This window comes from Gallinula chloropus (assembly GCF_964237585.1).
Source record: "Gallinula chloropus genome assembly, chromosome: 1".
In the NCBI taxonomy this organism is placed as follows: Eukaryota; Metazoa; Chordata; class Aves; order Gruiformes; family Rallidae; genus Gallinula; species Gallinula chloropus.
Window position 1 is genome coordinate 26,582,357 of NC_140085.1, and position 15,491 is coordinate 26,597,847.

General features: G+C 42.8%; 1 protein-coding gene across 1 annotated transcript in view; it reads left to right on the plus strand.

Moving 5' to 3' along the window:
- The window catches only part of AGK (acylglycerol kinase), a 39,812-nt gene that overhangs the window by 19,763 nt on the left and 4,558 nt on the right, over positions 1-15,491 (plus strand). The window contains exons 7-13 of the mRNA XM_084266668.1: positions 1,707-1,801; positions 3,764-3,833; positions 4,621-4,700; positions 7,835-7,892; positions 10,176-10,323; positions 11,429-11,526; positions 13,705-13,775. Of these exons, the coding sequence (XP_084122794.1) occupies positions 1,707-1,801; positions 3,764-3,833; positions 4,621-4,700; positions 7,835-7,892; positions 10,176-10,323; positions 11,429-11,526; positions 13,705-13,775 (620 nt within the window). The remainder of the gene's footprint in view (positions 1-1,706; positions 1,802-3,763; positions 3,834-4,620; positions 4,701-7,834; positions 7,893-10,175; positions 10,324-11,428; positions 11,527-13,704; positions 13,776-15,491) is intronic.

Sequence of the window (15,491 nt, forward strand, 5' to 3'; positions counted from 1 at the left end):
GACCTGCGGACCAGCTGTGGCTGCTGCTTTGTTTGGCAGAAGCATTGGGCGAAAGTTCCTGTTTTTCTTGTGTATGTACAGGCTGGAAACCGAATTCGGTCGCGGCCGCGTTCCTGTGGCTTGATAAGTGCTTTGCCTCTTTTCCAGGCGGCGAATACTCACCTGTGCGGATGGCTGCAGAAAGCCAATTTTAACCTCTCAAGGTGGATCGCTCTGAATGGAAATGAGAGAGATTTTTCTTTTTAAAGAGGGAGGACAGTGTTATTGAAGAAAGGAGGGAATCATTGTGCTCAAAACCTTCTGGCAGGAGCTGGCAAAAACTCAATTAAATGATCCAGGGAAGATTATGATGATATCCTTGGCAGCTAGAATTGTATCTATTTAGGCAGTTGCTTTGTCTGAATGTGACGAGAAATTCTGCAACCAAGCCAGTATTTTTAAAGGGGTGCTGGCTGTGTTGATTATGAGACATCAATTTTTTAAAATTTAATGTTTTATAGGAGGCCCTAAGTCCTCTACAATCTTAAGATGCTGGAAGAAAAGTTTTGGAGGTTTTACTGGCTAGTTAACCCTCTCTTTTTTTTTTTTCTTTTTTTTTTTTTTGACTACTTATCTTGATGTAGCTTGGGTTTATTTGCAGTAGCACAGAAAATTCTGCATCCAGTGCTATTTTGGGTGGGATACTGTGTTGTAGTATTGCCACTGTTTCACTTGATGTCTTCGACTTGGGAATTCTTCCTGGCCTTCATGTCACTCTGTCCCAGGAGCAGTTACATGCAGTTCAGCTTCCCTTTTTACTCAGGTGTCTCATACTGCTATTGCCTGGATAAGGGCAGCCTGTACAAGGTATTTCAGAGATGCTATTCCTGCCAGCCAAGGGAGCAGAGCATGACTGCACGAGCTGCAACCAGCCTGCTGTCTGCACGCTGTAAAACAGTTCTGAAGGAAATGAGAGAAGGGTGTTGGAGAAGTGTTAAGGCTTGTAGGTGACACGGAGACAGCAGGGGAGAGCAGGTGGGCATGAAGCGAGAGGGGTATTACTTACCTGGTGTGAATTTGCAGTATCATGGAGCTGCTAGTAGCAATGCCCAGGAGGGAGATGGTACATTGTGATATATGGTAGTTTACATTGATTTGCTGACACGCTTCAAGAAGCACAGTTTATTATGAGGTATAGTGTAATAACTTGCTCCTTCAACAAGCCCTTTTGCTGAACTGTGGTACAGAAAAATAACACAGTCAATGACTTCCAAAAATTAGACCTTCTGCTGCCTCATGATGTGGATGCCAGAGGAATCAATTAATTTCCTTTACTCGACTGAGAAAATATCTGTGCCATGCAAGGTTACTCTATCAGAGGGGGATTTCTGTGGTGGTAAATGAGATTCAGAGCTTGTGATGCCACCGTCAGTATTAAGAAAGATGGCAAACTGCTGACAGTATCCATGCATTAGTTAGGACGTGGCTGCCAACCTGCATGTAACAATGCTCTTAATGATTACAGAGAGCTCCTTTGTACCCAGTTGGCAGTGGTGGGTTCACAGATTCGAATGCCATGTTCTGAGTCATTATGTATTACTGCCTCATTTAAGGAAGTGCCTGGCTGCTTAGTGCCAAAGGGGTGATATCAGACACAGCTGTTATCTCCACACAGGAAGCTTTGTTCAGCTGATGCAAATGTTAATTTACTCTCCTCATGCATCCAGGCTGCCTTCAGTAAGATTCCAATAGGATTCATACCTCTTGGAAAGACCTGCACTCTCAGCCACACGCTCTATCCTGAGAGCACGAACCAAGTCCAGTAAGTATTACATGTTTCTGAAAGGGGCTTTTTTGTTTGTTTTCAAGGAGCAGAGCTTCATGGTAGCTGGATGCTTTTATTTTTCTTCTATGATTTCTATAGAAGTTGGCAGTCTCTGGGCAGAGCCTGATGATTCCTGGGATTTGCCTGTGCTAATGACTTTCAAAAACTGACTAAAAATTAAAATATGGAAATCTATGTATTATTAGAACACAAAATCATTTTCTGTGGCTAACTTCTCTGGGATCACATGATGCTCAGTGTAATTTAAAAAAATAGTCATAAAGGTAGTCAGGAAGGATGTAACAAGAATATAGTGAGGATATGACAAACCAAAAAAAAAGTCCACTTTACATCCTTTCTCCAGTTTACAAGAATATATGTATGGGAAAGGTTGATCCCATTACTGACTTTTGCAGGGCTTGTCTGATGCTGGCAACTCCGGCAACCTGGACCTTACTTGTCAGCATCCTGGATATGATCTAGCAGGGTGATACCTGTTTGCTGCCTTACAGTTTGTCCTAACTTTTTGTCCACTTCTAAAGTAAAAAAGGCGGTCAGCTAAACTTCCTTCTCCCCACACTTCATGTCTTTTCAGTTTTTTTCCTTCCCCTCCTTTCATAGTAATGAATCTATTTCTCCTTGCTCCTGAAATCTGTTCGTTCTGGTTCTCCCAGTAACTCATTAGCATTTTTCTTTGTGGAACCCTTGCTGGTATCCATCATACATAAAACCCATGAGCCAACTGGCATAACATCCTTCATTAAAACTACCAGAGTGCTTTTAAGCTCAGCAAGATGGACAAGGCTATAATCAGCAGCTAAGATTAAAATAATAATTTATGTTTGACTCCTAAAAAAGCTGTTTGAAATGAATGATCTTCTTTTCCCAAGGTAATGAACTGTGCAGGTGAGACTGCAGCATATTGGTGAAGTTGAAAGGAATTTGGGCAATAGGCTGCTTAACCACCCACACCAGTAACAGAACCTGACTTAGGAAGTGCAGAAGTGATACTTTAAAAAGAAATATTTGAACTTCGGTTCCTTCAGCACTATTAGATCTTAGTTTTGGAGTGTAGGAACTGTAGAGGTCTTCCAGAAAGGTAAGAGAAGAGAAGAAGGGCTGAGGAAAGAACAGCTTCCTTCTCTTCTAAGCCTGATAAAGCCAAATCCTTCTGTTTCATGGGACTGTTGGGCTGGAGCTGAAAACTGCATTTGGTTTTGTTGGTTGGGTTTTTTTTGTTTTTTCCTCTCTTTTTCAGCTGAGACACTGAAAATGTATGCAGGAATTTAAATTTTACCCAAGTTTTAAAACAAAGAAGGGGTTTTAATGAAATATGTGAAAAATATGCCTCAAGGTCTGAACATATAGAATTCGTTATGAACTTGACCACTTTGCTGACAAAATCTTTAGTGCCACTCCTTATGACTTGAAATGAGAAAGTGCTTTAGCTACTGTCAACAACTTAATGGAGATCAAAACCACATGATAGGCTTATTGATTAAAAACTTCAAAACAAATTAACATGCTAAGGCAATTCAGTCGTACACACATGCATTCAGAGTAGTCTCATGATCATCCCCTTCTGTCCCAGGTTGTTATACTTCCTACCAGTAAAATAAAACTGTGATTTTGGTCTTTATTTCAGATACTTAACACACTACCGAGTAACAGATTAGCTGGAAAAGGAGGAATCTGAAAACCCTAGGCTGAGAACTTCCTTTTGCTTTCCAGGTCTTTTACTGTTTGTTAGAACATGGGCTTTGTCCTGTATTGCAGCCACCCAGTTTGTTTTCTGATTTCAAGGAAGTGCCTCAGTCAGAGTCCTTTCCCTGGGGTGGTTGTGTTTGCTGCAAAAACGCCCCACCTGGACTTGTAGTGGGGTTTGCTGAAAAAAGGGTAATTACTCTTTTCCTCCCTTCCTGTTTGTTCTCCTTTGCCTTTTTCCTGTTTGTTTTGCAGACATATTACTAATGCTGCATTGGCCATTTTGAGGGGGGAGACAGTTCCACTTGATGTCTTACAGATCAAGGTAAAAGCATCTGTTTATTTGGCACACAGTGTTCCTAAAACTTTCTTATTCTCTTGTTGTTCTGTTTACATGGACTGCTTTTCCTCTGTGTAATGCTGTCTTCAGTTTTGGATTATACTATCAGCAGTTCTGGTGGCAGTCATTTCTCCACTCTATGCTGACATCAGATAGTCTCAACAGTAGAATGTCTGAACATCTTTTTTTGAGGCTCAGAGAGTATTGATGAATATAAAACTTGCTAACACCAATATTTCTGTGGAAATGGTGAGAGATAACAGTAGCTGTCTGAGCTGATTTAATGCATTCATATGTATTGTGGAGTTAATAGCTTGCTTTTACAAACTGAAAAATGTGAGATGGGAAAACCTTTGACTTTGCCCCATGGGGGTTTTGAATATTATTTTCCTGTTATGTTTGAGAATGGACGTTTCTGCAGCAAGAACTTAGTGTCACTGTGCAGAGCTCCTTGCTTTTGGCTGACCACATCCACAGAATGAAATGGTTGTTGCTGGGTGTGCAGTCAAACTTAAATCAACCTCTTCAAAACTTCACCCCTTACATTCCTCTCTTGGGGCAGATGGAATAATGCCTAACGCTGAAATTGTGCTGGGCTTTGTTGCTGCTAGCTGTTTGTCATACCTCTGCTGTGAAGTCTCACTTTTGGGATTAATCAGAAATTATGTTTTTATAAAGAAGTTATGTTTTTCTAGCTGAAAAAAAAAACCACCCAACCCAGAGGAAACAAGATAAGAGAAAGCAATTTTGCAAAGTTTATTTTTCTTCACAGGGAGAAAAGGAACAGCCTGTGTTTGCAGTGACTGGTTTGAGATGGGGATCTTACAGAGACGCGGGAGTTAAAGTTAGCAAGTAAGAAAATACTGTTTTCTGAAACTGTACCTTTTTTTAGCATCTGTTGCCTAAAAAAACATATGTCCCTCTTGTAAAGAAGTCTGGCTTTAAGTGTAGGCATCTGACAGGCAGAGGCGCCCACTCTTGTTCGGTCTTGCCTTGCAGACATGGGAGTGCAAGACACTTGAGCATTACTGTCATGTGAAAGAAACGCTTACTTGATGCTGACCTGTTCTTTTAAGTATTTACTTCCTGCTTGCCTTGTGGTGCCCACTTCTGGAACTTTATTCAGATTGCATCAGTGGGAAAAGCTCTCCCTTGAGTACAGTCTAAGTGAAGTAATTGGCCATTGTTTTTCATCAGTTGCCAATGAAAAGACACACGCAGTCTCTGTAACTCAATTCCAACAAGGGACATCAGATGCAGTAGAAATGCCCTTCAGTTCCTGCCAGAAATGGCATGGGCTGTGCTGTCTGATGCCTGTTCTCTGAATTTTAAACTAATAATTGTTGGGCTTTTTCCAAATGGACATTTAATACGCCACTGTCTGTGTATCAAATGACTACCATTATCTGGTGAAGGAGCAGCAGGGCCAAAGCAGTTCACTTCTCAAACTGTTATGGAGGAATCGTAGCACATGCCTCTGCTGCACAGCTATAAGGAAATACCATATGTTTTGTGCATGAGATACTTTTGTCAGAAATCAAGAGGTAGCAGATCTCTGGAGTCTGTCTGGCAGATATTTGAGGAGGTTTGAGAGGTGATGTGGGATGGGGAGGATGCAGTAAATGGTCAGGGGTTTGTCCCTGGGAAGCAAGGTACATGCTTGGTAGCTTGTGTAGATGATGACTTGGCTATGCTACAGGCTCTCCTGCTAATTGCAGCCCCCAGAGTAAGAAAGTGCTCTTACTAGGCTTCCCGACCAATATCCTTTTTTAGCCTAATGTCAGCCTTCACATCTTTTCCTGCAGCAGTCCCCTTTTATAGGAGTCTTTGGACTCAGAGCTGGAGGCATGACAGCACCTTTTGTATGTGGAGCAGCATGAGCATCCTCAAACCTCGTTCTCTTCCATAGATGTTGACCTGTTTTTTGACTGGGATAGGGTTAATTTTCACAAGAGGCTGGGAGGGGACAGTCAGGATAGGTGGTCTAGGCCAGCCAAAGGGATATTTGATAACATATGATATGATGCTTGTGAAACTGGCCAGAGAGGAGGATTGCTGCCTCAGGACAGGCTGGGCATCGGCTTCCAGGCAGTGAGCAAATTGCATCGTGCATCACCTGCTTTATATATTATTTTTATAAGTATTGTTATTTGCCTCTTTCTTTGCTCTCCTATTAAACTGTCCTTATCCCAACCCATGAGTTTTACCTCTTTCTTCCAGTTCTTCTCCCTATCCCACTGGATTGGGGGAGAAGTGAGTGATCCGCCAGGCTAAACGATGACAGTCAGACAGGCACCCAGTGTGGGGCACAGAAGGTTGAGATAAGGACAGCTCTGACCAGAGAATGTTAAAACAAATTTTTATGTGCATTTATTATATTAAATAAGTTGCTGGTCACACTGGTGTATTGTTTGTTCATGCAGTTGTGCTGTGTAAATCCTTACATGCTGTATGTGTTCCCCGTGGCACTGTTCATCATCTTTGGGAGAGAGATCTGGGTGCTCATTTTACTCTACTGTGTAGTATCAACTTATGGCACAGTAACATCACTGGTCATGAGGTTAAGCTGGTATTTGTATGTGGTGTTGCTGTCATACCCATCTGTACCTTGGGCAGCATCTCTTGGCATTTATTAATAATTGCACCCAATTTAGGGGGCACAGCCAGGACAGCTGACCCAAACTAGCCAAAATGGTATTCCATACCATATGGCATCATGCTCAGCATAGAAGGGAGGAGCTGGCCAGGCAGGGCATTGGGTTCCAGGTGGTGAGTGGCTGGCATTGTGTATCACCTGCTTTGTACATTTTAAGTCCAGTTGTTGTAATTTTCTATTTGCTGTCCCAGTGAACTGTTCTTATCCCAGCCCAAGAGTTTTCCCTTTTTACCTCTGATTGTCCTCCCTTGTCCCACTGGGAGGAGAGAAATGATCAAGTGGCCGTGTGGTGCTCTGCTGCCAACTGGGATAAGTCATAGTACATGGTTTTGTATCCACAAAATATGTGCCCAGCTTGGAATACCTTTCAGCCATGAATGAATGGGTGCTCAGAGTGAGCCTGGGACAAGAACCACATGTGACTGTCCTGTTTTTATACTTCTTCACTTCATCTGGTTTTGGTCCCCATGAGAGATGGGTTATTGGGCTAAGTAAACATTTGGTCTGTTCCAGGACAACTGATCTTGTACTGAAAATAAGGCACCTGCTACAAAGGGACTTAAGCCATAAGCCACAGTTCCAGAAATTTGTCTGACTGTCCCTCTGCTAAGTACTGCCCTGGTGGAGACAGGAGACATGGTGCTGCTTTATGTTTTTGAGCTTTTATTATTTTACAGACAATTTCATGGTTTGATGGGAGTGGTGTGACAGTTGCACAGTAGTTAATGATACACTTAGATCTGCAGTACTTTTGAGCTGATGGTGTTTAATGTGCTTAGTTGACCTTCTTTGGTGGAAGACAGTGATCAGAATGTGTGCCAAGTGTGCTTAAATATAGCCACATCTTTAGATTCTAGACAATGCTGTATGGCTGGCAGGATTTTTATTTTGTAAAACATTGATTTTGATCTGAGAATCCTTTGGGGCAAATGAATGTTTGCTGGCTCTGTTCGTTATTCACTGAAGCTGTTGATCTTTGTTTGTTTCCTCCAACCACATTCTTTATTGCATGTTGTGGAGATGCATCCCAAGCCTTTAAATCATTCTCAGTTGTGTCACATAAAAAGGTAGAATTCTGCTGCTGAGACATTGCACTGCCTGTAGTGAAGATTGTATGCTGCATTTTGGTCATCTGTAAATCAGGAAGGGTCTGTCACTGCTAAGCTGCTGGTGATGTGTAGAAACGGTGTTATGTTACTGTGTTACAGTATCACAAAGCTGAAGATTGTAGGGGAGCACTAACTTCAGTGACAAACAGGTCTGATTTCTACCTCTCACAGTAATGACCCCTGGATATCTTAGGAGTTCTGACTGTGTTCTTTTTTTTTAGGTACTGGTACCTTGGGCCCCTGAAAACCAAAGCAGCTCACTTTTTCAGTACCTTTAAGGTAAAGCTTAATTGCAAGGAAAGTGTTTTTGTGATTGGGAAATGAAAAGGCTGACTAGGCTTTGTATAATTTATCTGCAAATTTTTGTGAAGGGTCCTGATAACAATATAAAGTGGGAGTGAAACTCGACTTGTTAAAAACCTACCAACTGATAGACTTAACTTCTGAAGAGATGGAGGAGGGGAGGGATACTGAAAACAAAGAAAAATCTTCATTGAGGATGTTGCTGCAAGATCACCAGGGGGAGCCAGCAACTACCGTTGAAACCGGAGAGCAGTAATGGTGATGGAGAACCATTGAAGTGCTCTGTCACCTTTTCTCAGGGGTCTTTCTTATGGTAACATTTCGTTCTGATTTATTCATCTGGCAGAAGTGTCTGTAATTAGACTGCTCATGCACGTTGGTGATCAGGCTTCCATGTGTAGTAAAATGAACATGAAGATTAATAGCTTATATCTCACCTTAAACTTCTCTGTTGCTTAAAATTAGTGCTGAAAAGATTAAGAATTGACCTGCATGAAAGGTGAGGCATTTTCATTCACATGCTTTCCCTGGTCTCCGAACGCATAAGGAGCCTCGAAAGGCTGTGGAAATACCCAGGAACTGGCACAGTAGATCAGACTGTGCAGTCCAGCCATGCTGTCTGGGATAGTGCCAGTGCTTCCTTTATAGGAAGCTTCTGTAAAGGGGGGTTAAATTGTAATGTGTCCGTGAAAGACTTCCACTCCCCCCACTCCCCATCTCCAGAAAATGTGAGGTGATGATTCTGTGTGCTGCCATTCTAAGTAGACACCTATCCCTCACTTCCTTCCAGCCTCTTTCACCCTTTTGTTGAGTCCTTAGTCTCAGTTAGTGACAGTGTTAGTGGATTTCACTGGTGAGCTATTGTACATTAAAAAGATCTGTTTAATCTGTTGAAGGTTAGAGAGAACTGCCTGCTTTTCCTGCTATTAAGATACAAAAGTTGCTACCTGATCCCCCCTAATTGTGGTATTCATTGCTTTCTGTGCCTGTTATATTACCATTTCATTAAGTTCTATAAGAAATGCCTCCAGCCTGTTGAGCTTAATCCCTTCCTAGCTTGTCTTTGCTGCTGTCTGCTTCATCTTTTCTGGTTTTGCTGTAGCTGTCCTTTGCAAAAAGGGTGACCTGCAGCTGAAAACAGTGCAAGAAGAAAGACCTTACCTCTGGTATTGGTAGGGGCGTTGTTATGAGTGTCTGATCTTTTCTAGTATGCAGGCTTAAATTATCACAGCATTGCTGCTTTCCCCTTTTAATGATTATACTTACTGTGTATGGCCCTACTGATAGAACCTCTGTTTGTCCTGTTTATTATGTAAGTATGGCAGCAGACTCTTTCCCTGCTCTGGGAGCTGTGAGGTGAATTAGTTTAACAACCTGTGCTATGTGATCCAAAAGCACTTCTAAAGTTTTGTGCACTGAAAAGTAATTGTACTGAGTACATGTGGGCTTTAGGCTGGATTGGTTTAGCTATGCTTTGAGCATTTCAGAACTTATTTTTAAAGTGAAATGAGAGAAAATAAACTTTGTCAGCATCCAGAACTGTTTCAGAAGCTAAGGTTCTTCTGTAGCCCATCAATTTCTGGCACTGGAATACAAATTTTCACTGAGAATAACGTGTTGCTGGGTGGGATTTTTTTTGGGGGGTGGTTTGCCCCTTCAGATGCTTTCAAAAGCTCACCTGACTTGCTTTAAGACCAGTTGTACTGCTGTCTGTAAGCACCTGACTGTAAGGTCAGGTCTTGGTTGGTTGAGTTGCTGGAGAACAAAGGCCTGCCAGGTTTCGGTGCCCCTTGGCCGCAGTCTTTGCCTGTTGGCACTGGGCGCCGCTCTGCAGTTGCTCTTTGTACCGTGCAGAAACCAATTGTGCTTTCAAACATCAATGTTGATCTTGCCAGTTTAGGTTGTTCCATCCGTCTAGCAGCAGCTGTGTCACCCTGCCACACATCAGCAGCAAAGAAAACATCATTTACTCTCTGCTTACAGAGAGGAAAATGCCTCACTTCTGTGTGGGGAAGGACAAGATTAGAAGACTTGGGAAGTGTGGGGAATCTTTTTCAAACTGCAAATATGTCATCTCACATAGGAATCTGGAGGCTGGGGAGCCATAAAGTAGGCTGAGGCAGTGGGGTGCCCTGGGTAGCTCTGCAGGAGTACTTGGGAGCACAGATCACATAGGCTGAAGGGCTAAACAGAATGAACAGGTAGGTGCTAAACAAAAACCCCTTTATCTTCTATTTTGTCTTTCCATGTAAATCCAAGGAATGGCCTCAGAAACATGAAGCTGCTCTCATGTATCTGGGTCCAACAGAGAGACCTCCAGAGGAGCCAGAGGAGAAACCGTCCAGACCTCCTTTGTATGTCAGACTTTACAGACGACTTCGGCTATACTGGTCGTCCCCTCCAAAAGGTGAGGTGTGTGTATTTTGGCATAAACTCACAGGCAGGCTTTACTCTTTTAATAGGTCAGAGGGGGAAGGTGTTCTGCTTTACTTTTCTTCTCCTTCACTTTTATATTATTACCTTTTTTTAAAATGTATTTAAACTACAACTTTGTCAAGATAGTTACAATGATATCTGCTAGAAATGGGACAGAATAGTCCTGCCAGTCAGTGCTTGTGGTCTTACAATAGAAGTGCATTTGTAAAGAACACAGGGTGTTCCCTGGGGTCACAGTTGCTTGCCATTGCTGTGGAAGCCCCCATAAGTGATACTTTGCACTTACAGATGAGGTTCTTGAAACGTCCCTCCTGTAGAACTGAGCTGATGTGAGAGAAGCAACCCTTGTTTTCCACAGTAGGGGATGTTGCTGACATGTAGCAACAAATGTTACTTAAAGTAGGACAATAAAACTTGGGTCATACAGAAGTCTTAAGTTTCACTTAGTACATTCAGTTTATTTCTGTACCGTAAATTTTCTCCTCTGTGCTCTGTGAGCCTGCCTGGGGTTGGGATGGTCACTAGGCAGCGTGTGTGGCAGGCTGCAGAAGGAAAGAGAACAGGTATTTTACAGAATCTGGTGTGATGCATAGTCCTTCTCATTCCTTCTGAGCTAGCAGAGGTGATTTAAACAGAAACATGAAAGAAGTGACCTGTATGTGAAAACTGAACCATAGAACTTCCTGCTGTAGAAAATACATATTGCATCCTTATCATTTGGATTCCTGTGGTTTTGGTGGCAGCGCTTCATGTGTTCTCTAAATGTTCCTGTAATACTAGCCCAGGAGATCCAATAATCCCTGGGCACAAGGACTCACAGGGCAGCCATGTAATGTGCTTGACAGCTTCTCCTGCTACTGTGTGAATGCTGGCAGGATTTTTTTCTTTCCTTCAGTACTCCCAAGCTCCCTTTCCCTTTTTCAAGATTTTGATGTTTGAAAGAAACAAAGCTAGTGGTCACAATGGGTCAGAATAATTTTTGCAGCTGGCATTGATGTTTCATGCTTCATAGCAGCAAAATGATGATCTGTGTAATTAAATTCCACTTAATGATATCTTCTCTTCTTGATGTGCAGAAGTCCCCCAGGAGGTAACCCCAGAGGACTGGGAAAAGCTGAAGCTGTCCACCATTGAGCTTTCCATTGCAACTCGGAACAGGCAGCTTGATCTGACAGTAAGACCATAGTATAACTGGATTCCAAATGCTGCCTGCCCACACAGTTCCCCTTTCTTGCTAAATCCCCGTTCTTGTGTCTATGTAATAAAACTACCCAATAACTGAAGCTAGAGCCAGTGTAAAAGCACTGGAAACCCATGTAAAACTGGGATGCAGTGGGATCAGGAAAAATTTGTACAACAAGGAAGTTTGCCCAGAAGAGAACAAAGCATCCAGATAGGCATTCCTATCCTTCCTGACCCATGGGAGAGTCATTCTGTCCTATCAGCTGGTGCTGGAAGGAAGTTGAGCCTGAATGTCTACATGGAATTGTGCCTTTTTCTTTCTCTTTTGGCTTGCAGAGCAAAGTTAAAAAGAACTGGGATTAAAGAGAGGACAGGGGCTCTGCTGAGTTGAAGGACAGGAAATGCAAGTGGTTGTGGAAGAGTATAACCAAGGGAGCAAGGGAACCATTCTTGTCATAACCTTCTCAGCATGCACATGCTGTTAATTCACTGTTTCAAAACCTGTCTTTGGCTTATGTCTGTATTGTGGTGCAATTTTATTGCTGTGAAAGCTCTTAGATAGATGTCAGCCTTGAATTTTGCTGGAAAATGCTAACATACAGGTGAGCAGCAATTCAGGTCACCTTTATGGCTGCAGGCAACCACTGCCACTACACCCAGATTAACAGGTGTACTTACTGCAGTGTGTTTCTTGCTCCGAATTCAGAGTCTTTAAGAACCTGAAAATTCTTGTTAGACTAGTATGTTACCTTAGTAGGATCAGCCAAAAAAAAAAAAGAACCCCAGGCAAGTCTAGTCTTAATATTTTCTCCTGTTTTCTCCATAGAACTGACAAAATAAACTTCAGTTTCTTCTTCATCAGTGACTTACGTGGGCCACCAGTGATCCTAGTAATGGTAGATGCTTGGCCAGGGACTGGTAGTTGGGTGTTGGTTATGTTAGTGTTTTCTGTATGGGACTTGGAACAGAGCAGTTTTGGTCACTGAACTGGATTGGAGTCGGTGATGTAAAGTAAAACCACACCACCAAGAACTGAAGAAGGATCTCATTGCCACAGACTAGCCTTTATGTACTTTGCTTTCCCTTCTCCTCCTTTATGCCTTCAGGATACACTTTAATACTGGTATTGAACAAAGAAGCGATGTAGGATTCTCAGGGCTCTTGGATAGCCTAGAGAAATGGACAGGTTTATATTAGGACAGTTGTACTTTTTCTGGACCTGGAAGTATCTTGATACCACATCTTTCTTTCTACACATGCAGACCCCTTATTACAGCTTTTATTTCAACTCCTGCTCTTGAAGCCATTGTCTCTCTAGGCATCAAAGCTGAACAACATACCTCTTGAATCAATAGTAGGGCACATCTACTGAGTCTTGTCAGCCACTCCTGTCTGTCTGACCTCAGATTCGTGGCTAGGCTGCCTTGTTGGAGAGGGGCTGATAAAGCCATACAGGTGCAGCTCAGCCCGTGCCAAGGGTACCTCTGCAGATACAGTAAAGAAATGAAACGAGTTATGCTAATAGATACGTTTATTTTTACTTTTGTCATTTTGATTGCATCTGCACTGGGACTTTTGCCAGGACAGAAATGTTTAAGTAAATAAATAAATAAATTATATCTTCATCAAAGTTGCTTTCCCAGCAAAAGCTTTCCTGTATGCTTGGTTGTATACAGACGGGCTGTAAATAGAAAGGAAGATAAGTAAGGAATTTAAAGGAATAATCTCAAGAGCACTTTGACTTCTAATATGTATTGTCTAAAATTCTCTTGCCGTAGGGTTTGGTGGCCAAATGTTGCATCATTCTGTTATTGCTAAAATTCCTGAAAGACCCACTGCATAGAAATGGTTGTGCACGGAACTAACCCCAAGTGATTTGCTATTACTGCCTTTAATAAGTGTGTGAAGTGTAACAAGAAGCCAAACGTGTGAATCGTTACCTCACTTCTCATGGTATTTATCGAAGAATAGTCATCCATGAGGAATTCCTCTTTATAATTTATAATCCAGATCTCACGTAGGGGGTGGGAAAAAGCATGAAATGCAGGCATGTGTCTTCTGCCTTGGTTTGTGGGACAAAGGACTGGGCATTTTGTGCACGTATTGCAGCATCATGGGTGTGGCATTTCGAAATGTTAACTGCTTGATTTCTGAATCTCTCCTTGCACAGCGCACTGAAGACTCCATGGACATTTGCATTGAAGCTGAGACAGTCAGCAAAGGGCAGTTTGTGAACAGAGGGTGAGTGTGAGGCTGTGGAGAGGCGGCGTCGTCTCTGTATGAGGCAAAACACTAACTCTGAGGGGTGTGATGTTCTTTCTCTGATCTTGTGCTGCAAAATTCAGCAGCAGAGGACTGCAAAGGACACCAGGCAGTAATGCTTCATGGGGGTAACTCATTTTGTTCTTTAAAATTCTTTCTAATTTTCTCTTTCTGGAAACAAGGCAGAGCAGTCTACCTGGAGTGCTCCCTAGCTTTGGAGTTCGCTATACCTTTCATCTTTTGCCCTGTTCCTGTTGATTGGTGATACTTGGATAATACTGTCAAAACTAACTTTTATAGACAGCCATAGAGATTTATCCCCAGAATCTTTTAGCCCTTGCTGCTCAGTGGATTGAGAGGCAGGTCACAGTGCTGCTCCATCCACACTAGTGGTACCTGTAATTTTTGAACTCTTGAGTAGAGATGCCTGCTTCCCAGGGAAGAGCTCCCTTGTCTCAGTAACTCTTGTGAGAAATCAGGTCTGAGCTGGAAGAACTTTTGAAAGATGTGGATTTAAACAGGGACTTTAAGCAAATGTATTGGTGCTGTTTCTAGGTACAGTGAGAAGGGTGCAGGTATGAAGCAGCAGCACGAAAAGAAAAAGCGAACAGGTATTGCTTGGAATGCAGTCCTGGTGTGCGCTTCTTCCTCCTGCTCTCACCAGAAACAAATTTGAGCTGCTTTCTCCGGCACCTATGCAATCCCACTAGCAAATCCATCGCATTTTCAGAGCAGATTTTACCAGCAACAGATTTTCTTGCTGAATCCCAGTGCTCTTCAGGTTTTCGTGTTCTAGTGCTGTTTCGTAGTCTTAGAGCTCCCTCTAGTGCAATCAGTGGAAAGGTTTCAGCGCGGTTTTACCTGCTTGTCATCACCCTAGTAATTCCGGCCTGTCTTGGTTTATGGTACTGATAGCAGCAGGAGGCCCCATATTTGAGCATCCCGCGAGCCTCGGTGAGTATAGGATCTTCTGACCTGTGCATAGAGGGCAGGGCAGGTTACCTCCTGCGACTGCTTTTCAATTGCATGACATGTGTGGACCAGAGGTTGCTTCAGATTGAGATCTTTGCCTTGAAGGGTACAGAAGGAAAGGAGAAGGAGATTTTTCTTTCCCATTAGCAGCAAGAGGAACCTGGCCTCTTAAAGGAGGGACACAAAGGAGATGCTGTGCTGCAGACTTTGCTAGCAGAAAAAGTGTGGGTGAATTTGTGTGATTTAAGGGGGCAGTATTCAAGTGTGTATCCACTGTAAAGGATGTCTCCCATGTGGACTGGACATGCTTCACGCAGGCGACTGTCACGTTTTCTGACTGCAACTACACTGTCATGCAGAAAAGGCCTCTGATGAGAGTTAACATGCCCTGCTGGCTAGAGCTAATTAGAGGCAGTACCAAAAGCTTTGAGCTGCTGTTCAAGCAAAGTTCAAAGACACAGGCTCTTTTGATTAAATAATGCCCAAAAGTCTGTAGGTAACAAAGAAAGAGAAAAGAGGGTTGTGTGGGGTGGGGGACTAGCAAGAGGGACTGGTTAGCTCTACAGAGAGGACAGAAAACATGTGCCCCATTTTTGCAAGGCAAAATCAGGGTGTTCAGAGAAGCTCTCCACCACAGAATACCCTTTGGCAGCTGTATTTGAATCAAGCCTGTTATTAGAGGCCCCCTACTACCTAGCATCAGCAGGGTTTGTCTTTGGCAAT